The sequence below is a fragment of the Rhinopithecus roxellana genome, chromosome 19, assembly GCF_007565055.1.
Source record: "Rhinopithecus roxellana isolate Shanxi Qingling chromosome 19, ASM756505v1, whole genome shotgun sequence".
Lineage (NCBI taxonomy): Eukaryota > Metazoa > Chordata > Mammalia > Primates > Cercopithecidae > Rhinopithecus > Rhinopithecus roxellana.
This window is the reverse complement of record NC_044567.1, coordinates 76,650,682-76,677,693: the sequence shown is the minus strand read 5'-3', so window position 1 is coordinate 76,677,693 and position 27,012 is coordinate 76,650,682. Positions and strand designations below refer to the sequence as shown.

The 27,012-nt window shown below is 37.8% G+C and overlaps 1 protein-coding gene across 1 annotated transcript in view; it reads right to left on the bottom strand.

Annotated features, from left to right (window-relative positions):
* Positions 1-27,012, bottom strand: part of TANC2 (tetratricopeptide repeat, ankyrin repeat and coiled-coil containing 2) — a 474,294-nt gene that overhangs the window by 86,419 nt on the left and 360,863 nt on the right. Inside the window, exon 12 of the mRNA XM_030923595.1 lies at positions 6,485-6,716. Within this exon, the coding sequence (XP_030779455.1) occupies positions 6,485-6,716 (232 nt within the window). The remainder of the gene's footprint in view (positions 1-6,484; positions 6,717-27,012) is intronic.

Below are 27,012 nucleotides of genomic sequence, written 5' to 3'. Positions count from 1 at the left end.
GCTGATGTATCTTCTTTTGTAAAGTGTCTTAAATCGCTTGTCCATGTAAAAACTGAATTGTTTGCATTCTACATGTATGATACATACAAGTGCTTTGTGTCTCATACACAGAAACAGTGAATATTTCCTCCCCTTTGGTGACTTGCTTTTCCTTTTTGTTAGTGGTATTTTTTGTTGAGCAAATATTTTTAAGTTTGATGAAGTCTAATTTGTCATCATTTTTATATGATTAGTGATACTTTATGTCCTAAAGAAATCTTTACTTCAAGTGTGTGAAGATATTATGTTTTCTCTATTAGCTTTAGAGATACAACTTTTCTATTTAGGTTTGTGATTCATCTCATATTAATTTTGGTGTATAGTGTGAAGTAAGGATTGAGATTCATTTCCCCCCACCAAACATTTATCTAGCTCTTCCAGTACCATCTGATGACAAGAATTCTCTAATTGTCTTGGCACCTTAGAGAAGATCAATTGACTGCATATGTGGATCTATTTCTGGATTCTCTATTCTGTTCTATTGATCTATTTTCTATCCTTGCATGAATACAATCCTGCCTGTGGAATTTTGGACCTGACTCAGGCTGGCTCATGAGAGCTGATTGCTAAATGTTTAAGCATCAAATCAGCCCCCCATCCCTGAGCTGGTTGTTAAACATTTACTAGCATATCACTGTCATGACTATTATAGTAATCTGTAATTCTGCAAGTTTTGAAACCAGATCCTATTTTCCAACTTTCTTCTTCCAGAATGTTTTGGCTATTTTTGGTACTTTGCATTTCTAAAAGTTGTCCATTTTTACAGAAAAATTCTGCTGGGATTATGTTTTCTTTTTTTCTTTTTTGTGGGGGGGGATGGAGTTTCGCTCTTGTTGCCCAGGCTGGAGTGCAATGGCGCAATCTTGGCTCAATGCAACCTCCACCTCCTGGGTTCAAGCGATTCTCCTGCCTCAGCCCCCTGAGTAGCTGGGATTACAGGCATGTGCCACCACGCCTGGCTAAATCTTGTATTTTTAGTAGAGACAGGGTTTCTCCATGTTGGTCAGGCTGGTCTCGAACTCCCAACCTCAGGTGATCCACCTGCCTCGGCCTCCCAAAGTGCTGGGATTACAGGCATGGGCCACTGCAACCAGCTGGGATTATGTTTATAGAATAGTTTAAGGAAAAAACTGGCATCTTCCAATCCACATATATGGCATATCTCTTCCACTTACTAAGTTCTTTAATTTCACTCTGCAATATTTTTGCTGTGCTTTCACTATGTCTTACACGTCTTTTGTACATTTATTTTTAAGTATTATATATTTTTTGGTGCTACTGAAAATCGTATTTATTCTACTTATTTGATGCTATATCAAATAGCAAGCGGTTACCTGAATGTCTGGGGCTGAGGGTTGGAAGCTGGAATCATTTGGAGGCTTATTCATGTGTATGTTTGGTGGCAGGGCAGGAATGAGCACCGGGACAGTCAACTAGACTCTCCCTGTGGTTTGTGCTTTGCAGCACGGTGAACTCAGGGTAGTCAGGCTCCATACATGGTAATACATGCCTCCCAAAGCAAGTGCTTTGGTGAACAAGATGGAAGCTGCATGGCTATTTGCGACCTCTCTCAGCTGTCACATAGCATCACTTTGTAGTATCCTGTTCATTGAAGCAGTTGCAAGCCTGCCCTCTTACGAAGGGAGGGGACCCAGGTTGAATTATTAGTGGAAGTAATGTCAAAGAATTTGTAGCCATGTTTTAAAACTGTCACGTAGTTTTAAAATTTCATTTTCAGTATTTTGTTGTTAGTATAGAAATATCTGTATATTGACTTTATAGCCTAAAGCTTTGTGCTTACTAGTTCTAGTCAGATTTCTTTTTTCTGGGTAGATTCCTTAGAGTTTTCTAAGGTAAACAATTATGTTGTCTGCAAATAAAGACAGTTTTACTTCTTCCTTTCCAATCTTTATACTATTTGCATGCTTGTTTATTTTCTTATTGTACTAGCCTGGACCACCAGTGGAATGATGAATGTAAGTGGTGGGAGTGAAGGAACACTCTTGTCTTGCTCTTGACCTTAGGGGAAAAAGCATTCAACATTTCACTACATGTATTTTGGAGTTGCCCTTTATCAGACTAAACTTCCTTCTCCTCCTAGTTTGTGCAGTTTTTATCACTAATTGGTGTAGTTCGGAGGGACCGGTTTCATGGAAGAGCATTTTTCTGGGGTGGAGGGTGGAGAGGATGGTTTAGGGATGAAACTGTTTCACCTCAGATTATCAGGCCTCAGATGAAGTGTGCAACCTAGATCCCTTGCATGCATAGTTCACAATAGGGTTCGTGCTCCTACAAGAATCTAATGCTGCAGCTGATCTGACAGAAGGCAGAGCTCAGGCGGTACCCATCACTTACCTCCTGCTGTGTGGCCTGGTTCCTAACAGGCCATGGATCTATATCTATCCATGACCCAGGGGTTGGGGACCCCGATGTAGTATTTTGTCAAAGGCTTTTGTACATTCATTGAAATGATTATGTGGATGTTCTCCTTTATTCTGTTAATATGATGAATTACACTGATTTAACTTTTTTCTTTCTTTTTGAGACCAGGTCTCACTCTGTTACCCAAGCTGGAGTGCAGTGGCATGATCTTGGTTCACTGCAGCCTTGACCTCCTGGGCTCAAGTGATCCTCCTGCCTCAGCCTCCTGAGCAGCTGGGACTACAACTGTGCACCACCATGCCTGCTGGTGTTGTTGCTGAGATGGGTACTTGCTGTGTTGCCCAGGCTGGTCTTGAATCCTAGGCTCAAGTGATCCTCCTGCCTTGGCCTCCCAAAGCATTGGGATTACAGGCATGAGCCACCAAGCCTAGCTTAAATTCCTTTTATGTTCCAGTTACCATACTAGCTGCTATGTCTTCAATGGTTATGCAGTTTTTATAGTTTAGTGGGATAAAAACACACTAAACATTAAATAACTAGGTAGTCATTAATTACATTGTTCTGCCTCAGTCTCCAGAGTAGTTGGGACTTATAGCTATTTATCTCTTTAATTTGGTCTATTTTTGACTCACGAATTTTGAACCTCTGTTATTAGGTGTATACATCGAATACATGTTCCTGATGAATTGGCCCTTTTATGTTTATTAAATGCCTCTTTAGAAATACTTCTCGTCTTGAAGGCTACTCTGTCTGAGATTACTATAGTCACTCCAGCTTTCTTATGCCCCATGTTTATATATATAGTCTCTATCCTTTTACTTTCAATCTGTGTCTTTATATTTAAAAAACTGCGTATGGTTGAGTCTTGCTTTTTATCCAGTCTGACAGTTTTTACCTTTTAGCATAAGTGTTTAGTCCATTTACATGTAATGTAATTGTTGATATTATTGCTTATATATCTACCATTTTGCTTGTTCTATCTCTAAAAAAAAATTCTTCTTTATTTCCCGACTTCTTTTGGTCACTCTAGTAAGTTTCAGCATTTCCAGCTGGAAAATTGTGTTTCCAGCTATTGCTCATAATGGTGATTTAAGGGTGAGTTAAAAACATGGACATAAAATGAAGTAATTAAATTCATTTAGAACAGTATTTATCAATAGAGATGGCTAAAGCTGGTTATGGACACCTAAATGAGAAGCAGATATATCTTGTAGCAAAATTATAAAAAATATGGGCCGGGCACGGTGGCTCAAGCCTGTAATCCCAGCACTTTGGGAGGCTGAGACGGGCGGATCACGAGGTCAGGAGATCGAGACCATCCTGGCTAACACTGTGAAACCCCATCTCTACTAAAAAATACAAAAAACCAGCCAGGCGAGGTGGCGGGCGCCTGTAGTCCCAGCTACTCTGGAGGCTGAAGCAGGAGAATGGCGTAAACCCGGGAGGCGGAGCTTGCAGTGAGCTGAGATCCGGCCACTGCACTCCAGCCTGGGCGACAGAGCGAGACTCCGTCTCAAAAAAAAAAAAAAAAAGAATTATGGTTGAGAATCTAGAGCTGACTGCAAGCATTTGGATAGTCTTCTTGAATTGGCTGTAAGGTGTAGATCCTTGTATCACTGTGCTTCTTTCAAGGTGCTCCTACATGTGAGCAGTTTCTATATTCATTTATCTGTTCAAAACGTATTTCCTAAAATGCCTACTATGTTCAAGGTGAGGTAACCACTATGAAGGATAAAAGTTGAATTTTCAAAAGTTCCTAATTTCAATAACATACAATTTACTCAGAGGAATAAGTACAAAAGTAATTCTTATAAACTGCAAAGTATATCTGGCATATGGTAAATATTTAATAAATGTTAATAATAAAATGTAAAATTCTTGTTATACATTATGTGTTATACACCATAAATACATATGTATATTTTGAAAAAAGATCTAATGTCATTTGGAAGGACATCATTTCTGACTGGAGGGGGCAGGTAGATCAGTAGGTATTTCATGAATGAGGTAGCATTTAAGCTGGTCCTTGATAGATGGGTGGAATTCTGATAGGCAGAGATGTGAGAAGAAGGTATATCAAGAAAGAAAATAATGAGTAAATATATGCAGGTGGGAAAATCTAGGGAAGTATTTGAGGACTAGTGAATATTTTACTTTACACATAAACACAGGGTTCCTAAGGATAAGTGAATAATAAAGCTGAAAAGTAGGTTGGATGCTGGCCATCAAGCATCTTGAATGTCAGAACAAGGAACTGAAAGTTAATTTGGAAGGCAATAGGCAATCAGTGGATTATGAATTGGGGAATTATGTGATCAGAGAAGTGCTTTATAAAACTTTATCTGGAAGAAATACATAAAATCTAGAAGACTGGAGAGACTGGGGAAGAACTTCCCCACCAGGTGTGCCATGAATGGTTTAGAAGTGTACTTAAAATTCAGCCCTCAGGACATCTGAGGCTTGGCAGAGCTGTCTCCTCAGGGCCAGTCATGTACAGCAATGAGGAGTTATAAATTTTTATTCCAGTATGCTATACAAAGTTTTAGTATATTGTAAGTGTGTTATAATGTGGAAAAAGCACTAAACTAGAGAGCCAGGAAAGACCAGGATGAGGTAATTATCGATATGACGTTATGGGCAGTAGAACAGTTCTTGTGATAATGATGCTAGAAACAACTGAGCCAAGTGGGTGTGAGAAACATCATGAAGGCAGAATTAACAGGTTTTAGAGATTGACTGAATGTCCAGGAAATAGGCTTAAAAATACTTGTGGAGAAATGGCAAGGTTTAAAAAGGTAACAGGTAGCAAACGTAGTGACAGAGCTCATCAGAGTTGAGGAGAGAGAGAAATTCTGATATCCAAGTAACCAGCATGGAAGCTGAAATAACTAAAGATGATGGCCAGGAGAAATTACAAACCATCTTTCCTTATTAGTACCTCCAAAGCCCTTGAGAAAGGTGTCTAAGTCTCTCAGGAATAAACAGGATTGCTCAGGAATTGTATGCATACCCACATCCTTTTCTCTGGCTTCTGGCACTAACAAAACTTTGTTAAGGGTATGGGGCAGGAAGACTTAAGAAGGCATGCACCATTTTCAAGGAAATGGTTGCACTTAGGCCACTGCTAACACTAGAATTGCAGACAAAAAAGGGAGGAAAGGCATGAGCATGAGTGGGAAATGGATCCCATTTAATTTTTTTCACTTAAAAAAAAAAAGCTCTTCTATGACAGTTTAAGCACCATAAAATACCCTTATGCCCCTTAAGTAACCTTTAAAGTGTACAATTACATGATTTCTGGTTCATACACAGAATTGTGCAACCATGGATGCCATTCCACTTCACATGAACTGATGGGGTAATAAAATAAGTTTTTTATTAATATTACATTTTTTATTAATATTACATATTACAGGGGAGATTTCTAACCATAGAACTTTATAACACTGCATTGGAGCCACAAATTTACTGACTTATTTAAACTTCACAGAAAGGACTGAAAGCTCTACTATCTTCACGAGGAAAAGGCATTCTATTCGGAAATAAGAATGAGAATTTTTTTTTTTCTTTTTCTGAGACAGTCTTGCTCAGTTGCCCAGGCTGGAGTGCAGTGGTGTGATCTTTGCTCACTGCAAGCTCTGCCTCGCGGGTTCGTGCCATCCTCCTGCCTCAGCCTCCCGAGTAGCTGGGACTACAGGCGCCTGCCTGCATGCCCGACTAATTTTTTTTTTTTTTTTTGTATTTTTAGTAGAGACGGGGTTTCACCGTGTTAGTCAGGATGGTCTCGATCTCCTGACCTTGTGATCCACCTGCCTTGGCCTCCCAAAGTGCTGGGATTACAGGTATGAGCCACCATGCCCGGCTGAGAATTTTTATAAAGAAAAGAGATAGTAGTTACTGCTGGATTTTTTTTTGCAAGTAAAATCCCTTGTCTGTTAAGTGTATCCAGCTATGGAACATTTAGTTTTGGCAATGTGATAAAATTAATCATTTTTATAGTATGACCTGGGTGACCTTGGGCTCTAAACCTCTATCTTTCCCTTCCTCTGGGCCTTATCTGTACCTTTATGGAGATTCTCTAGCGGCTCCAGGACTCCCCTCCGGAAGGACGCCATGGGGTCTTGAACACAGGACCGAAGGCTCAGCATGCTCTGCAGGTGAGGCTCCCGAAGAAGCTGCTCCCGATAGGCTGTCAGCTGAGGTGAGCGGCAGAGCAAGGCAGCAACATTGTGGACAAATTCCGGCACCAAGCAAGTGTAGGCATTATCTGCTTGACAATAGTGATAGGCAACCACCTACAAAAGAAAGATGAGAATGCAGACAGGTTTATCAGTAGTAAAAGCAGCAGCTATGATCATCAGCTACTGAGTGATTACACTAGAAATCACTTAATATCTCAGTATTACATAATACTTTTTTGTCTCTACATTCCTCAACTTTTCCAAGTAAACATAAAAGCTGCTGATTCAGAAAATGTCTGATTTATGTAAGATCAGAAATTTGATACATTACTTCTATTGTATGCATATGATATAACCCAGAATAAAATTTATAAATAAAAATGGAGCTTTCTTCTGGATTATAAGAAACAGGAAGCAAGCCCGAAAATAAAGACTTACATTGATATCACTAACATTTATTCAGCATGGAGCAGTATAGGAAAGAGTCTAATCTTTAAACAAAGCATTAGGAATAAAATAATCCAAGAAAAATCATGTTAGTCTCAACAAACACATATACTTCTATCAATTTTTGGATTACAGGTGTGTTATAAACTAAGTCTTATAAAAATAAAGTAATTCAGATTTTAAAATTAGCATTAAATGTTTTCTGAGCACCCAGGCAGAGACAGAAAAAGAGTATCAGAATTAGATAAAAGGAAGAAGGAAAGGAGTGAGATTTTTGTTAGACGTAGGTCTTAAAATCAAAGAACACAGACAATTTATAAGCATTAAAACCATCCAGGGTCTGGCCTGACTGGCTAGGACCTGGAGTTCTAGGATCTGTTTTTTGTTTGTTACAATCTGCACAGCTATCACCCCATGTCTTCTGGCTGTTCTCTTTGCCTCCAAGGCAAGTACAAAGGGTGATTTTAATCTGGACCACTTTTCTGGCTCATTACTACCCAGAAAAGGGATTGGATTGTGTAGAAAATACAAAACTGGAAGGGGAGATTCAGCTTGAACGTAGAGAAAGCACTCAGCATGGTGCTCAGCACCTAGTAAATCATAGCAATGTCAGCTGATGTTGCCATTACCGTCTTCATCCTCCTCACCACCACCATTCTTAAGGATCTGTATACTGTCTTTTTCAGTTACTAGCCTTGTGCCTACATACCAGCAACTGAAATCTGTCCTAGGGGCATTCATAGACATACTACTGGAATTCCAGCTCTTTAGGAATCTCTTAGAGAACACCATCTCTAACTCATCAGGCATCTCCCAGTCATCTACTAAAGAGCTCTGCTTTGAAAAGACTCCTCATCTACTGGTATGGTCATCCTAGTTCTTTTAACACATGTTGGAAATGTCAACATTTTTTTAACACCTGAAATCCTTCTCATTAAACATAAAAAACCCCCAAACAACACAGGAAATATTACTACATATACAAAGCTGAAGATAGGAATTGCTTGTGAGTGAAGCAGTGAAGTCTGAGCACAATATGGAAAATGGAAATCAGAGGTTGTATTTTAAAAATCTCCACTCTTTTCTTCAGATAGATTGGTGATTATTTTACCTATCTTAAACACAATGTAAGGAACCTAAAGAGAAAAACTGTCAGCAATTGATCTGTCCTTTCAATCAACAGTGAATGCCAGTGGTTACGTCTACATGGGTACAAATTTCCACTTGATAAAAAGCAAACAGCAAACCTCTACATCAATATAAACTTTCATCATATTTCACTTCAATTGATTCCACATGTTGAGGCTAAGTACAGCTGAGAAAATCAGCTGCAACATCCTAAAGTAAGAAGATACCATTTTAAAGATAAAAATGGTGATATTTAGAAAAAGGATTATTTTACTGATTTTATTAAAAAAAAAAAAACCATCTGTGCTCTTGGCTGAATGTTTCATCTAATAAAAGACAATGCTGAAGTTGCGCCTTCTGTACCGGCGAGGTTGTGGAGAAAAAGGAACGCTTATACACTGTTGGTGGGAGTGTAAATTAGTTCAATCACTGTTCAAAAGTGTAGTGATTCCTCAAAGACCTAAAAACAGAACTACCATTCAACTTAGCAATTCCATTACTGGGTATAAATCCAAAGAAATAAAATCGTTCTATCATAAGACACGTATGTTCATTGCAGCCCTATTTACAACAGCAAAGACATGGAATCAACCTCAATGCTCATCAATGGTAGACTGGATAAAAACAATGTGGTACAGGCCGGGCGCGGTGGCTCAGGCCTGTAATCCCAGCACTTTGGGAGGCCGAGAAGGGCGGATCACGATGTCAGGAGATTGAGACCATCCTGGCTAACACGGTGAAACCCCGTCTCTACTAAAAAAATAAAAAAAAAAATAGCCGGGCATGGTGGCGGGTGCCTGTAGTCCCAGCTACTTGGGAGGCTGAGGCAGGAGAATGGCGTGAACCTGGGAGGCGGAGCTTACAGCGAGCCGAGATCGCACCACTGCACGCCAGCCTGGGGGATAAAGCAATACTCTGTCTCAAAAAAACAAAACAAAACAAAACAAAACAAAACAAAACACAAACAAACAAAAACCAGTGTGGTACATATACACCATGGTATACTATGCAGCTGTAAAAAAGAATGAGATCCTGTCCTCCTCAGGAACACAGATGGAACTGGAGGCCATTATGTTTAGCAAACTAATGCAAGAACAGAAAACCAAATACTGCATGTTCTCACTTAAAAGTGAGAGCTAAAAGATGAGAACACATGGACACATAGAGGGGAACAAGAAACTGAGGCCTACTGGAGGGCGGAGAGTGGGAGGAGGAGAGGATCAGTAAAAATAACTAACGGGTACTAGGCTTAATGTCTGGGTGATGAAATACTCTGTATAACAAACCTCTGTGATACGAGTTTACCTATGTAACAAACCTGCAAATGTGCCTCTGACCTTAAAATAAAAGTTAAAAAAAAAAAAAAAAGAATAAAGATTAAAAAAAAGATTGGAAAGAAGCCAAAGATGCTACTATCCAATATAATACAAGAGATTCTGGGTAGCACTATAAAGAAAAAGAAAAGAAATAGGAAGAGCAGAGACTTAAATGGAAAAGAGAATTTTTATTATTAAAGTATATAGTTATCCATATAGAGAAAAGCAAGCTATTAGAATTAATAGAGTTCAAGATTTTTGGTATAAGATAATCTTGTAAAAATTAGTAACATTTTTGACTCCAGGAATAACTACTTAGAATTATAGTAAAAAAATATGATATCCACAAAGGTATAAGGCAGAAAATTTAACTGAGAATATTAAAAATAAATAAATAAAGTTGCACCTTCTGTGGCTGCCTCTCTTTTAATTTTTAGATTATTTCTTTGCATTCCAAATATAAGGTATTGTTCCATTTGCAGAAGTCAGGCAACATCTTCATTAGATTTGTACTGTGGCTCAAAACAGATTATTTACTGGACATTTTAAAGTAGTTACCCAGCAGGTATATGTACACACGATCTGTCAAAAACATGTTACTTCCTCCAAATTTTCTATTAATATATGTATAATTTTCCCTGTATAAAAATAGAAAACAAGCCTGAAAATGTAGATTTTTTTCCCTTCAGTTTCTCATTAGTACCAGCACTTGGTAAGAGATACTAGATCACTCCCTACACCTTTGAGAAAGTTATCATACATAGTCACTATTATTACAACTCCTTGGGAATGGTTCAGGATTAGTCCACCCATAACAAATCAGCAGGTAAACCTTCCTCCTTGGCGAATTCTTGTCTCTCAAAATAACTTGTTTAAATTTCATTTTTTAGCTATGTCTTTCTTACTTTATTTTTTCAAGTTTTCCTTCTGTTAAATTCCTAAAGTTTTTCTTAAAATAATTTCATCCACAGCATATCTGATAAGAGCAGAGTTGCATTATTTCTTTGGAGGAAGACAGCAAGCAAGTTTTAGGTTACTCTTGTGAGGGAAGAAAGAAAAGGGCAGGCCTGTGGTCTATACACAGAAAGAAAAGACTAGAAGTCAACACAGTCTTGTGTATAAGATCTCTTGATTTAATGCTGTATATAAAAAATGATAAAACTAGTCATAAACTTCATCAAAGGGACTGAGTGGCAGCAAAAATGTCACGCTTGCGTTGAGTCACAGGCTTGCACTCTCCATAGACCATTTTCTACTTCAAATGAAGGATCAGTGACAGAATTAAGCTAATCTCACATAAAGAGAAGGCAGCTTTGAATATCTAAAATTTGTTTGGAAATACAATTCTAATTTCCATACTGACTGGCATTTGTATCACTTAAACTAATATTGTGATGCCCTTCCCCAGGTCAGCTGTCACATGCTTACTCTCCATGTTCCTTTTCATCCCTCCTTCTGTGAATATCTCCTTCCTCACTACCACCCAATTGATTTCCTAATCAGCAAAACCCTTCCAACTCTAAAGTTTGATTTTTAATATTTTTGGGACGTGGTGGCTCACCATAAATAACAACTCTCTCTTCCTTTTCTCTTAGTCTCTCAATTTTGACTCTAATCCTCATGCTGGGACTAGAAGCTAAGAATAGATCCCAAGCTAGAGTTCTGCCTCAGTAATTTTCCAGCTTGGAGCTCTACCACTTTTTTTTTTTTTTTGGCAGTAGGACTTTTATTTATTTTTTAACTTTTTACTTTGAACTAACTTTAGACTTACAGAAATGCTGCAAAAGTAGTACACAGAGTTTCTATTTATCCCTCATCCAGCTTCCCTTATTATTAACATCTTACATAACCATAGCAAAATTATTAAAACCGGGAAATTAACATTGGCAGTACTATTACCTATAGACATTATTCAAATTTTATAGTTTTTCCACTACATCTTTTCCTGTTCCTGGATTCTATCCAGGACCCCATACTGTATTTAGTTATTTCTCTTTTGTCTTCTGGAGTCTGTAAGAGATCCTTAGTCTCTGTCTTCTATTTCCTTGACACTTTTTTTTTTTTTTTTTGAGAAAGAGTCTTGCACCATTGCCCAGGCTGGAGTGCAATGGTGCGATCTTGGCTCACTGCAACCTCCGCCTCCCAGGTTCACGTGATTCTCCTATCTTAACCTCCTGAGTAGCTGGGATTACAGGCGCACACCACCACGCCCGGCTTATTTTTCTTTGTTTTTAGTACACATGGGGTTTCACTATGTTGGCCAGGCTGGTCTTGAACTCCTGACCTTGTGATCTGCCCATCTCGGCCTCCCAAAGTGTTGGGATTACAGGCATGAGCCACCGTGCCTGGTCATCTTGACACTTTTGAAGGGTACTGATCAGTTATTTTGTTGAATGACTCTCAATTTGGGCTTGTCTGATGTTTTCTCATGACGTAACTGAGAGTTTTTGTCAAGAATACCAGAAAAACTGTTTTATCCCTCTTTGTGGCTTGTATCAAAGGGTTCACGATAGTGACATGTTTTTTACTGGTGACAGAGTTTGGATATTTGTCCCTGCCCAAATCTCAGATTGAAATGTAATTCCCAGTGTTGGAGATGAGGCCTGGAGGGAGGTGTTTGGGTCATGGGGGCAGATCCCTCAAGGCTTGGTGCTGTCCTCACCACAGTGAGTGAGTTCTCACAAGATCTGGTCATTTAAAAGTGTGTAGCACCTCCCCAACCCAACTCCTGCTCTGGCCATGTGATGTGCCTGCCAGCATCTCACCTTCCACCATGAATGAAAGCTCCCCAAGGCCTCCTCAGAAGCTGGGCGCATGCCAGTGCCATGCTCATACAGCTTGCAGGACTATTCAATCAAATCTTTTTTCTTTAGAAATTACCCAGTCTCAGGTATTTCTTTACAGCAATTCAAGAATGGCCTCACACAACTGGTAATGTTGCCCTTGATCACTTGGTTAAGGTTCTGCTAGGTTCTTCTACTGTCATCTTTCCTTTCGTAGTTAATAAATATCTTTTTATTTATTTATTTATTTATTTATTTATTTATTTTTTATTATACTTTAAGTTCTAGGGTACATGTGCATAACGTGCAGGTTTGTTACATATGTATATTTGTGCCATGTTGGTGTGCTGCACCCATCAACTCGTTAATAAATATCTTAAGGGAGATAGGTTTGAGGCTGTGCAAATCCTGTTTCTCCTTAAACTTTTGCCCATTAATTTTAGTATCTATCAGTGGATCTTGTCTGCAGCAGTAATTCCTGTGGTGTTTGCCTCATAGTAATTTTCTATTCCCCTCTTTGTTTCTTTCTACATTAATTAGAATCCTATTGGAAGAAAGAGTTCTCCCTTATCTCCCATTTATTTATTTATTACTGATTTAATAAGTATGGGCTTATTTTATCCTATTGGTTATAATTCAGTACTATATCAATTTTGTTGCTCAATTTGTTCCAGCTTTATTCACTAGGATCTCCTTCAGGTTGACTACTGTGTTCTTTCAAGAAGCCTCTATCCTTTTTTGAGTAAGTTCTTGCTTTTTAGCACCAAAAGATGTTCTAGACTTATTTTGTATTTTCCCTGCCTCTGGGATCATCTACTTCTCTAAAAAGCCCCTGTTCTTTTTCTTGGAGAATATTAAGAAAAAAGATCTGGGCACTAGTTGTGATTATTGTTATTGAGGTGTCATTGCTTTTGGGTTCTCACTGAACAGAGCTAAGAAATACAAGTATGTATAAAGGCATACCTTGGAGATACTGTTGATTTTGTTCCAGGCCACCACAATAAAACAAACAGAGCAGCAATAAGGTGATTCACTCAATTTTTTTGATTTCCCTGTGCATATAAAAGTTATGTTTACACTATAATCTATTAAGTGTGCAATAGCATTATGTCTAAAAACATGTACACACCCTAATTTAAAAATACTTTATTGTTAAAAATGCTAATGATCACATGAGCCTCCGGTGAATCCTCTTTTTGCTTGTGTGGGGGGTCTTGCCTCCATGTTGATGGCTGCTGACTGATTTGGGTGGTGACTGCTGAAGGATGGGTGACTGTGCCAACTGCTTAAAAATAAGACAACAATAAAGTTTGCTGCATTAATTGGCTCTTCCTTTCATGAAAGATTTCTCTGTAATATGTGATACTCTTTGATAGGATTTTACCCATAGGAGAACTTCTTTCAAAACTGGAGTCAATCCTCTCAAACCCTGGCACTACTTTATCAATTAAGTATATGTAACATTCTAAATCCTTTATTGTCATTTTTACAATGCTTACAGCATCTTCACCAAGTATAGACTCCATCTTAAGAAACCATTTTCTTTACTCTTCCCCCACATCCATTCAAGTTTTATCATGAGATTATAGCAATTTAGTCACATCTTCAGGCCCCACTTTTAATTCTAATTCTCTTACTATTTCTGCCATATCTGCAGTTACTTCCTCCACTGAAGTCTTGAACCTCTCAAGGTCATCCATGATGGTTAAAATTAATTTCTTCCAAACTCCTAGTAATGTTGATATTGACCTCCTATGAATCACAAATGTTCTTAATGGCATCTAGAATGGTGAATCTTTCCCAGACGAAAATCTTGAAAATCCTTTTCAATTTACTTTGCCCAGATCCATCAGAACAATCACTATCTAGGGGAGTTCTAGCCTCATGAAATGTATTTCTTAAATTACAAGACTTAAAGGTCAAATTTACTCCTGGATCCATGGGCTAAAGAATGTTGTGTCAGCAGACATGACAACAATAATCTCCTTGTTCGTCACCATCAGAGCTCTTAGGTGACTAGATGTATTGTCCTTGACCAGCAGTATTTTGAAAGTTATCTTTTCTTCTGTGTAGATCTCAACAGTAGCCTTAAAATACTCAGTAAACCATGCTGTAAACAGATGTGCTATCATCCAGGCTTTGTTGCTTCATTTATAGAGAACAGGTAGAGTAGATTTAGCATCAATCTTAAGGGCCCTAGAATTTTTGGAATGTTAAATGAACACTGGCTTTAACTGAAAGTCACAAGCTACAGTAGTCCCTAATGAGAGAGTCAGCCTGTCTTTTGAAGCTCTCAAGGTAGGCAGTGACTTCTCTCTAGCTATAAAAGTCCTAGATGGCACCAGCTTCCCATAGAAGGCTATTTTGTCTACACTAAGAATCTATCGTTGCTCTCGGGTGGCCCTGGTCAGGGAAGACAAATTGTATGTGTCACTTCAACTGGCCATAGTGGTAGAAGTAGAGGCAGTGGGGCCTGTGTGACCACTTGGGTTTGTGAAATGGCTGCTGGCATTTCTGAATCCAGTGGGGCTGATTGCAAAGGAGGCCCAAGGAACAGTGCCAAGTTAGATGCTGATTACTCACTTTGAGTCCTTTATTGCAGAGTCTGTTCATTACCAAAAGGGTACTGTGAATATATGCCTGATGTTGCTAAATGTAAACAATAGTTAGAGAGAAAGATTTTCCAAATGAATTTGAAAAACTTACTGTAGAAAATTCACCCAATCAAGAAGCTGGAATTAGTAAGGGTCAAGGAATAGCAGGGGAAGGAGAGAAGAAAAAACAGAAGAGAGGTGGAAGGGGTCAAATAAAACCAAAATAGGAGACTATAATATAAAAGGTTATTATAGCCAAAGAAATAATCAGTCTTGCATAAAACTTATGAATGAAGGTGTTCATCACAATGTTATTTATAATATCAAAAAGTTGCAAATAATATAAACAATTGGGAAATAAATGGTTAAAGAAGTGATAATGCATCACGTGGTAGAATATTATGCATGTATTTAAAAACCATATTTTCTAAGAATATTTGGAAACACATTTGGCAATGTGAAGTGGGGGCACACCCCAGATACATCATTATCTTTTGGGATGGAATTTCATTCTCATTGCCCAGGCTGGAGTACAATGGTGCCATCTTGGCTCACTGCAACCTCTATCTTCTGGGTTTAAGCAATTCTCCTGCCTCAGCCTCCCATGTAGCTGGGATTACAGGCATGTGCCATCATGCCCGGCTAATTTTTGTATTTTTAGTAGAGATGGGGTTTCACCATGTTGACCAGGCTGGTCTCGAACTCCTGACCTCGGGTAATTCACCCACTTCGGCCTCCCAAAGTGCTAGGATTATAGGCAGGAGCCACCGTGCCTGGCCTACATTTTAGATATTTATTATCATCATTGTTCTGAGTGGAAGTCCATTCAGAGAGGCTAGACACTTTTGTTGTGGCTATAAATTATGTGAGTAAAATTCTGCTAACCAATTAAAAATAATATACACCCATGTTTAATAGTCTGGAAAATAGCAATTAAAGCATATCTTTCTTATAAAAGAACGGACACTTTTAATGAATGCATTAGATGAATTTAAACTTTAAGTCAGGTGATGCAAATAAAAAAGATGACTTGTATTTTAAATTGGTATGGTCACCTTTAAGAACTTAGAACCCATGAAACCATTGTTTACTGTCATGCAAATTATGATCCTGAATAAATTTTTTTAAAAAATAAAGTCTCAGAAAATGTGTAATAAAGATGTAAAGTAAAACAATGAAAAAAGAGGAAAATCTATGGTTTAAGTGTAGCCACTTTCATCAATTATCTTAGCTGGATCTTCTGGATAACTTGCTACAGTTTGTGTATCAGCATTTACTGCTTCACCTTGTACTTTTATGTTACAGAGATGGCTTCTTTCCTTAAACCTCATGAACCAACCTCTGTTACCTTCAAACTCTTTTTCTGAAGCTTCCTTACCTCTCTCAGGCTTCACAGAATTGGAGAGAGCTGGGGCGTTACTCTGGATTAGGCTTTGGCTTACAGAAAATTTTGTGGCTGGTTTGATTTTCTAACTAGACTACTAAATTTTTCTCCATATCAGCAAAAAGCTTGTGTTGCTTTCTTACCGTTCATGTGTTCACTAAAGTAGCACTTTTAATTTCCTTCAAGAACTTTTCCTTTATACTCAAAACCTGATTACCTGTTTGGTGCAAGAGACCTAGCTTTCAGACTCTTTTGGGTTTTTGACATGCCTTCCTAAGTTTAATTGTTTCTAGCTTTTGATTTAAAGTGAGAGATGTGCGGTTCTTCTTTTCACTTGAACACTTAGAGGCCATTATGATGTTATTCACTGGCCTAATTTCAATATTGTGTCTCAGAGAATAGGGAGGCCCAAGGAAACAGAGAGATGGGGGAATGGCTGGTCGGTAGAGTCATCAGAACATATAAAATATTTATTAAACTTGCTGTCTTCATGGTATTTCAAACCAACTACAATGGTAACATCAAAGACTATTGATCACAGATTACCATAACAAATGTAGTAATAATTAAAAAGTTTGAAATACTGCATTACCAAATGTGACATGGAGACATGAAGTGAACACACGCTGTCAGAAATAAGGTGTTGATAGCTGTGCTCCAGCATGAGAGTGTCTGTTTTCCCACAGTCTTGACAACAGAATGGTTTTAAAATTGTCATGTTTAAAAATTTTTGCTAGTTGATAGGTAAAAAACTGGTATCTCAGTATTGATTTAGTTTGCATTTCTTTAGTTATAAGTGAGTTTGAACATATTTTCAAAATGCTTCAGGGCCATTTTAATCTATTTTTTGTGAGTTGTCTGTTTATGTCTTTTCCCCACTTTTCCATCATGTTTTGATCCTTTTTCTCCTCTGTTTTTAAGAGTTCTTTAAATATAAGAGATATTAACTCTTTATCTGTAGTATATGCTATAAATTTTTTCTTAAAATTTTCATTGATTCATTAAAAATAATAAACCTATTACATGCTGACATCTAACAATATATTACATGAAAATAACTATTTTTCAAAGCAAACATTTCAGAAAGTGGCACTGTTTAAATGTTTGCAATAGACTCCCAAATCTGCCTCTGTATTCAGAATGCTCCAAGAAACTGTTTTGGATTCAAGTATAAGAGGAAATGCCACTCAAATGTTGGAGAAGGGAAGGTAGATATTTTTCTCTGATACTATGCTAAAAGTTGACAAATGGTAGATTTTTAAATTATTATGTGTGATTGACTAATCATAATTGTATACATTTATGGGGTACAATGTGATGTTTTGATATATGTATACAATGTGGAATGATGAAATCAAGTTAATTAACATGTATCACCTCCCTATTCTATCTTTTTTTATGGTGAAACACTTAAAAGTTAGTTATTTTGAAATATATTATTGTAGTTACCCTGCTTTGAAATAGATCTTAAAACTTATTCTTCCTATTTATCTGAAAATCTGTACCCTTTGATCAACAACTTCTCCCATTCCTTCCTTCTTCACATTCCCAGTCTCTGGTAACTATCTTTCTACTACTTCTATGAGTTTAACTTTTTTAGATTCCACATTTAAGAAAGATCATGCAGTATTTGTCTTTCTGTTTCTGGCTTACTTAGCTTAGCATAATGTCCTCCAGTTTTATCCATATTCTTGCAAAAGACAGGCTTTCTTTCTAAAGGCTAAGTAGTATTCCATTATACAGACACACAATGAAATACACACACACACAAACACACATATACACATACACATACCGTGTTTTAAAATTGTTTATTTTTTCTTCCAACTTTTATTTTAGGTTCAGAAAGTACATGGGCAGGTTTGCTCATGGGTAAACTGTGTGGGGTTTGGTGTACAGATGACTTGTCACCCACAGTGAGCGCAGTACCTGACAGGTAGTATCCTCACCTTCCTCCTACTTTCCACCCTCAAGTGAGCCCTGGTGTCTGTTGTTCTCTTTCTTGTGTCCATGTGTACTCAATGTTGAGCACCCATTTATTAGTGAGAACATGCAGTGTTTGATTTTCTGTTCCTGTATCAATTTGCTAAGGATGATGGCCTCCGGCTGCATCCATGTTGCTGCAAAAAACATGAATGATTTCATTCTTTTTTTATGGCTGCAGTATATATACTCCATGGAGTATATGTACCACATTTTCTTTCTTTCTTTTTTCTTTTTTTTTTTTTTAGACAGAGTCTCGCTCTGTCACTCAGGCCGGAGTGTTGGAGTGCAGTGGCACGATCTCGGCTCACTGCAACCTCCACCTCCCGGGTTCATGCCATTCTCCTGCCTCAGCCTCCTGAGTAGCTGGGACTACAGGCGCCTGCCACCAGGCCTGGATAATTTTTTGTATTTTTAGTAGAGATAGGGTTTCACCGTGTTAACCAGGATGGTCTCGATCTCCTGAACTCGTGATCTGCCCGCCTCGGCCTCCCAAAGTGCTGGGATTACAGGCGTGAGCCACCGCGCCCGGCCTCCACATTTTCTTTATCCAGGCCACCACTGATGGGCATCTAGGTTGATTCCGTGGCTTTGCTATTGTGAAAAGTGCTGCAATGAATACTTGGGTCTTTATATTTCTTTGGATATATACCCACTAATGGGATTGTTGGGTTGAATGGTAATTCTGTTTTAAGTTCTTTGAGAAATTTCCAAACTGCTTTATTTTTAAAAAAGTAACACATTTAAAAAATCCATTCAGCTCGGTTCCATATCTTGGCTACTGCAAATAATGCTGCAATGAACATGGGAGTGTGGATACCCCTTTGACATTGATTTTAGTTTCTTTGGATATATACTTGGAAACAGGATTACTGGATCATATGATAGCTCTATTTTTAGTTTTCTGAGGAACCTCCAATGCTGTTTTCCATAACGGCTGTACAAATTTACATTCCTCCACCAACAAAGTAAAGAAGGCCCTTTTCTCCACATCCTTGCCAACACTTATCTTTCATCTTTTCGGTAAAAGCCATTCTAACTGGTGTGAGATGATATATCATTGTGGTTTTAATTTGCATTTCCTTAATGATTAGTTAATCTGAGCATTTTTTCATGTACCTCTTGGCCACTGTATGCCTTCTTTTGGGAAATGTCTGTTCAGGTCTTTTGCTCATTTTTAAATCAGGTTGTTTTCCTGAAGTTGAAATGTCTGAGTTCCTTTTATATTTTGGATATTAACTCCTTATCAGATGTATGGTTTGCAAAGATTTTCTCCCCTTCTGTGAATTGTCTCTTCACTTTGTTAATCGTTTCCTTTGCTGTGCAAAAGGTTTTTTAGTTTAGATGTCATTCCATTTGTCTGTCTTTCCTTTTGTTGCCTGTACTTTTGAGATATTTTGTCAGTATTTTCTCTCAGCAGTTGTCTTTTGACTGTTTCTGGTAATTTTTGGTCATGCAACATTAAAAGTTTTTTTTATTTTTTATTTTTTATGAGAGTCTCACTCTATTATCCAGGCTGGAGTGCAGTGGCATGATTGTGGCTCACTGCAGCCCAAACCTGTTGGGCTCAAGCAATCCTTCCACCTCAGCATCCTGAGTAGCTGGGACTATAGGCATGTGCCATTACGCTCAGCTAATTTTTTTTTTTTTTTTTTGTAGAAACAGGGTCTCACTATGTTGCCCAGGCTGGTAAAATTTTTTCACGTGGCCATATTTGTCAATCTTTTCTTCTATTCCTCTAGCTTTAGATCTTAGAAAGCCTTTCTCTTCACCAAGGTTAACGAGAAAGTTACTAAGTTTTCTTCCGTTAGTTGCATGGTTTCGTTTTCAAATATTTAGATCCTTAATCCATTTGTTTATTCTTGTGCATGGTGTGAGATATGAGTTATCTATCTGGTTGTTCAGTTGTCCCAGCCCATTTAATTAAGAAGTCAACCTTTATCCCAATGATCTGAAATACCGCCTTCATCATACACTAAGTGTCTGCAAGTCCTTGGGTCTAATTCTGAACTTTTTATTCTATTCCACTTGTCTATTGTCTATTCATGTACTAGAAACACACTGTTCCGATTTCGGCTTTATAGTATGCCTCAATGGCTGGTAGTCAGAACCCTGTTGTTTAATTAGCTGTAGCTGAGTTCAGGGTAATATTTATCTTTGTTATAATTCTAGATCTAAATAGCTGTATCCTGTAGATTGCTACTATTCAACTATACATTACTGTTTACTTGAGACAAAGGAGGTTAGGGCCGATACCAAATACAAATTTTAAAGAAAAGCGGCTAATTTATTTAGTTCATCTGGAATTCCTAGAGATGCTGATCTGGCACAACATAAACAGTCTAGTCTAAGTACATTCAATCCACAATTTATGAAATTCTGTCTGAGAGGATTGGTGGAATTCCAGATTCTCGAACAAGATTCATTCCTGGGACACATGAATCTGATTCTGATTTGACCTTATAAATTGGTTGGGAACTACTATTATGTGTAAGTACCCAGCTGAATATTCCAAGATTTCCTAATAGAAAATACTAACATTTTCATTCATTCACAAATATTACTTGAACTTCCATTGTATGTCAGGCACTGTGCTAGGTTCTGAAGCTATCACAATGAGTAATATAGCTATGAACCCTGTCTGCCCTCCACAGTTTAGCAGGAAACAGAGGCAATTAAACATAATAATAATAATGTGATAAATACTAGCAGAGAGGAAATATAGGGTGCTAGGGCAACACACAGCTGGGGCACCTTAAGGTAATTTAGTAGAGCCAGATAAAGCTTTTTTAGAAGAAGCAATATTTAAGCTGAGACATGAAGAAGGACAAGGGGTGAACCAAGATGTGGCAGTTTTCCAGGCAGGGGAAAAAGTGTGCAAAGGCCCTAAGGCAAGAATAGCTTTTTACTTTCAAGGAACTGAAATCAGTTTCAATGTGGCTAGCATATAAGTGAGTGGGGAATGGTGGAAGATAGGGTATGGCAAGGGTTTTCCACTGGCAGTGGTTTTGCTCCCCAGGAAACATTTGGCAATTTCTGGGGACATTTCCGGTTGTCTTAATTAGGGGTTGAGGGAGTGCTACTGGTAGCAGACAGAGGTCAAGGACACTTCTTCTAAATATTGTACAGTATACAGGATAACATCTGCCTTGCCCCTGCCTGTCCTCCACACCCAACCCCACACAAAGAATTATGTAGTCTAAAATAACTGGTCCTGGGAAAAGCAGAAGTCCTTTCATTACAATTCTTATGATATTTTAAGAAGGGAGTTTGGATTTCATTCAAGGGCAAGGAGCAGCTATTTGATAGCTTTAAGTAGCAAAAAACAAATGTTTTAGAAAGATTATTCAGTACAGAGAATTGACTAGAATTTCTTCATTCAAATATTTATGTACCATGCATTGTGTAGGAGCTGGGGATACAGTGATGAACATTTAAACACTGACCCATTCTAGTGGAAGAGGTAGAAAATAAAAACAACATGGAAATTAACAATAAACAACAAGGCTGTTTTCCCATACTCAGTATTCCAAATGTAGATGAAATTTGGGACTGACAGTAAAACTTCAGTGTTAATTTTTAGAGGAAAAAGGCCCTAGACAAATTTCATAAAACATTATCTGTGAGCTATTTGTTGTTTAGTTTGGATCTCATTTCTACTAAATGAAAATATTTTAAAAAATAACCACTACAACACAAATAAAATCTTATTCTTCATTATTGTTTTTCATTTTCTGTGTATGTATGTGTGCGTGTGTGCGCGCGCGTGCACGTGTATCTGGCTTACACTTCCATATTATGTTCAAAATGCTCAATATTAAAGGATTACTGAAATGATTACTTCTTTGGCTGACAGCTTTAATAGTGACTGCAACAATTTCAGGAACCATGATCATCTGACACCCCCTGGTATAGTACAGAACTTGTCTCTTGGCAAGGATGACATTTAATTTTTTTCTTACATAGATTTCCTTAGGAAAAAAAACCTTTGCTTTTTGTATCTCTGTGACACTTCTTAAAATTAGCTGTTTTCTCTAATGAACTCATTTCAGACGTATTAGTTTTTTAATCTAAGGACTAAGTCAGTGACAACTTGCTTAATGTGTTGGGAGATTCTAGTTGCATAAAAACCTTTTTTGAAGAAGAATTTTAGGTCAGCAAAACGACTGAAAGTACATCTTCACTATAATTTTCTTGCTGTGAAGCCACATTAAATGATGGATGGATTTTCCAAAATAGCACTAAACTAAACTCCTTCCTGCCACAATAGAGAGGCAGCATCGTGCAGTGGTTAAGAGTATAGACTTTGCCTGCTTCAGTTTAAATCTTGACTCAGTCATGTACTAGCTTATGGTCTCAAGCAAGTTATTTAACCTCAAAGCCTCTGTTTCCTCATTTGTAAAATGGGGATAACCACAGCGTTCACATTATAGGGGAGGATACTGACTCTGAATCCTCATTTTGCCATTTATTAACAGCATGACTTTGAAAAAAATTAATCACTGAAGTCACTGTTTCTTCATCTGTAAAATGAGATAATGATGTACCTCATAGGGTTAAGGTAAAAACGAAGAAATGATATAGCAAACACAATGTAAATAGCACTAAGCCACAACACACATTAAGCCTTCCATAAAGGGACGCCAACTTCTCCTTGTCTTGTGAATTTTGTGTGTATTACCACAAGGGTGCAACAGATTCAAAACCTAGAGAAACCACTGCTGGAGTTAAACTCACATATCCAGGAAAGGTCCTGAATGAGATCTCCCTGCCCCCTACTGTGATTACGCTTTAGAAGAAATATGCAATGTTAAGTGGAGACATGCTCCAGAGATGCCAACCTATCAAAATCTTTGCTTCAAATGGAAAGTATTTCTTCAATAAATGAAATAGTTCTAAAGTTGTGACAAAAACTCTCCAGTGTTCTCAGTTAACTAGATGCCCAAGAAAGAGCAAGAATGTTATGAAATACCAATGATAATTACTGACATACAAAGAATTGACACCAAGAATACGTCAAATCGAGAGATTTTTCAAAAACGCTTTAAATTGTCATGTTAGTCTACCTCATCAAAACATTAACTAATTTGAAAATCCTATTTAAAAGATAATTTCTGCTTACTGGTTTGTTACAGGTGAGAAGCAAGGTTTGTGGGCTTCTGCTCTATGCATCTACAGAACACTTTTGTGTAGCTGAACTATAACAAGTAGCACAATAACTGGGATAACATTCAGTTTTAGCTAAGTGGCTACTTCTGATACAATGTTATAAGCTGAACAGTATTCCATGTCTAGGTGCAACTAGATTAATTTATATTTTGCCTAAGGAAGACACAATCATGAAATTTAACACGTAATCACTCCTCAAATAAGTATAAACAGTCACTAATTTCCTACTTACGACATGTAACGTTTTCCAAATATTGAATGTGAACATCTTGGACTTCTCTTGATGAGAGAAAGAATAAGATGAACAAAGTGAGGAGAATTAATTCTCTGTGATCTTAGCACTTATCTTCTGACGTATTATGTATGTATTTGTTTATTGTCTTTCTCTCATGAGAATGTGGACTATATAACAGCAGGAATTGTGTCTGTTTTGTTCACCGATTCATCTTCAATCCTGGATTACAGGTCCTCCAAATGTATATCTAAAGTGAATAACTGCATGACTGAATAACTGAAGTGCTGGAAGCACTTTAACATCTGTGTATTTCTAAGATAGATATTTAGTCTAACTGTTCTAAAGAAGAGGATAGAGACTGTTTACATAGCGGATATTTAGAAAAAAAAAAGATGTCTTAAAGCTACAATGACTTAGCAATGAACTGAGGGAAATCTCAGACTCTGCAGAAGCCCATTTATAGATGAGAGTGTACTATTGAGTGGGGATAATTAATAATGTATCTGGGAAAACATGCTGTTTCTGGTTTGGAGCTGGAGTGTATTTCTACGAAGAAATTTGAACCTTACAATATTATAGACCACCTGTAAAACTTCAGCAAAGCACAGGAATTAGAAACACCAGGTACTGTGGAAGAGGAAGGTGAAGAAGGGACCTGAAAACACAGAGTTTATTTGAAGTTTATATAAGAAGTTGTTAGATTCCCATCCCTGCCCTGCCCAGCCAGGTGACTACCTTCCCCAACACCCACAGGAAAGAGAACTAGAGAAATTAAAGAAGAGAGAATCTAGACTTAGTGACACCACACATTGAGCAAGGTAGAGATCAGGTGCAGGACTGAAAACAAGGGGCTTAAGTAAATGTCTGATACTGAACAGTGAAACCCCAGCCCAGCCCTCTTTTCCTGCCCGGCTCCAAAATGCTGGCACACAAGACATATACTCTCCATTCAGAAGACTGGAGGATTCTTTGCTAGAGAATCTGAACAGCCCAGGAAAAAAACTTAGAAATACTGACTTTTGGGCATTTCAAAAAAAAGCATGGATTATCTTAATGTTCTACGGTCAAGCTCTCTACACACACAAGCTTCTAATCAGTTTTTCAGTGCCTAAGTGAAAAACACATTGCATCCGTAAAACAAGAACAGGGTGCTATAAAAAGGAGATAGCTGGAGAAAAAGAAAGAACTACTACAAATTAAAACTATGAGAGCAAAAATAAAAATTTTTTAAAAGGATTGGAAAGTAATGTTGAAGAAATCTCTCAAAGGTGGCTTGAAAAACCAACAAACAAAAGTATAGAAAACAGAAAAGTTAAGTCAACAAGAGTATCATATCAGTATAGGAAATCTAATTATTTTATTTTTTTTTTGAGACAGAGTCTCTCTCTGTTGCCCAGGCTGAAGTGCAGCAGCATAATCTCGGCTAGCTGCAACCTCTGCCTCCTGGGTTCAAGCAATTCTCCTGCCTCAGCTTCCTAAATAGCCAGGACTACAGGCATGGGCTACCATGCCTGGCTAATTTTTGTATTTTTTTTGGAGACAGAGCTTTGCCATGTGAGTCAGGCTGGTCTCAAACTCCCGACCTCAGATGATCCACCCACCGTGGCTTCCCAAAGTGCTGGGATTATAGGGATGAGCTACTGTGCCCAGCCAGAAATCTAATTTTTTATTAATACGAGTTGTAGAAGGACAAAATAGAGGAAATGGTGGTGAAGAGATTATCATAAATAATACAAAAGCATTTCTCAGAATTAAAGAATATCTCCAGGGCTTGCTAGGTACCAACAGAATAAATGAAAAAGACTCAAGAACAATGGTGATAAAAAAGAAGGTTCTCAAGGTATATATAAAGGATTAGGAATAAGTATAGTATCAGAGTATTTAATAGTAATATTGGAAGTTCAAGACAATGGAGCAATACCTTCAAAATTGAGAAAAAATAATTTTTACCCTAGAATGATATACTGTGTCAAACAAATAAGCAAGTATAAGCACAGAATAATGATGCTTTTAGAAATAGTAAGTCTCAAAAAATTTATGTCCTATCCATGTTTTGTTAGGAAGCTACTGGAGGATATGCTCTACCAAAATGAAGAATAAAATCGAGAAAGAATATGACGTAAGATGAAACACAAAAGAGAAGAGATAGGAAGTCCCAGGAGAACAAGGCGGTAAGCTTTCAGAGCATCCTAGGTCCAGACTGAGCTTAATGGAGGGCTCTAGGCCGGAGGCCTCCAGGGTAAAAAATGTAACTCGTAAGTGTGGAAAACTGTACTGACAGACATTTTACAAAACTACATTAAGGGTTATGAAATGACTTAGCCAAAGGTTTGAAGAAAAATAAGCAAATTTTAAAATGAGGCATTTCATAAACTCCTAGGAAAAACAAAATTGTTCAAGAAGGAAATGTTATCCTTGGCTCCGGAGTGACATATTTGCATTGTACTAATACTGAAAATACTATATATAATATGGATTCAGCCAAAAATCATGCAATAATTGTATTGGGATGGTGGTAGGAAGAAGGAAGGTGAAAGAGCTATAATTCCCATCATCCATAATAAGAAGCAATAGATATTTTGTAAACTAATAACAATTTTAGCAGTATATGAATAGTATTTAGAAATATGGAGGGGAAAATCAGAGAAACTTCCTTCAGAGGTAAAAGTGACTGCCTGTGGGGAGAAGATGGGTGGGGTAGAGGAAGATAACTGCTAGTTTTGAGCATTATTTGATTTTCTATGTGCTTATGTTATTTTGAAAAAAATAGAAATTTCAAACCCAAATGTATAAAAAATATTATGGACAGTGTAGTACAGCAAGAAGAGTTTTAAGCTAGGAATGAAAATTTAAAACTGTTGATTACTTATACCCTGATGTTGGGTAAAACATACCACTTCTGGTTGGGTGCAGTGGCTCACACCTGTAATCCCAGCACTCTAGAGGCTGAGGCAGGTGGATCACCTGAGACAAGGGGTTTGAGGGAAGCCAGGCCAACATGGCAAAACCCCGTCTCTACTAAAAATACAAAAATTAGTCTGGTGTGGTGGCGTGCACCTGTAGTCCCAGCTATAGCTACTCACGAAGCTGAGGAACGAGAATCACTTGAACTTGGGAAGTGGAGGCTGCAGTGAGCCGAGATTGCACCACTGCACTCTAGCCTGGGAAACCGAGCGAAACTCTATCTCAAAACAAACAAACCAACTACCCCACTTCTTTGGGTCTCAACTTCTTTATTTATTCACTAGAAGACTTTCTTTCTAAGGGTCTTTCCAACTCTAAGGTTCTGATCCCATCATAATAAAGTATTTTTTCTAGGAATAGCAAAGAAAGAGAAACTTTCCTCCACGTTCTCATGGTATAGCTTTGTG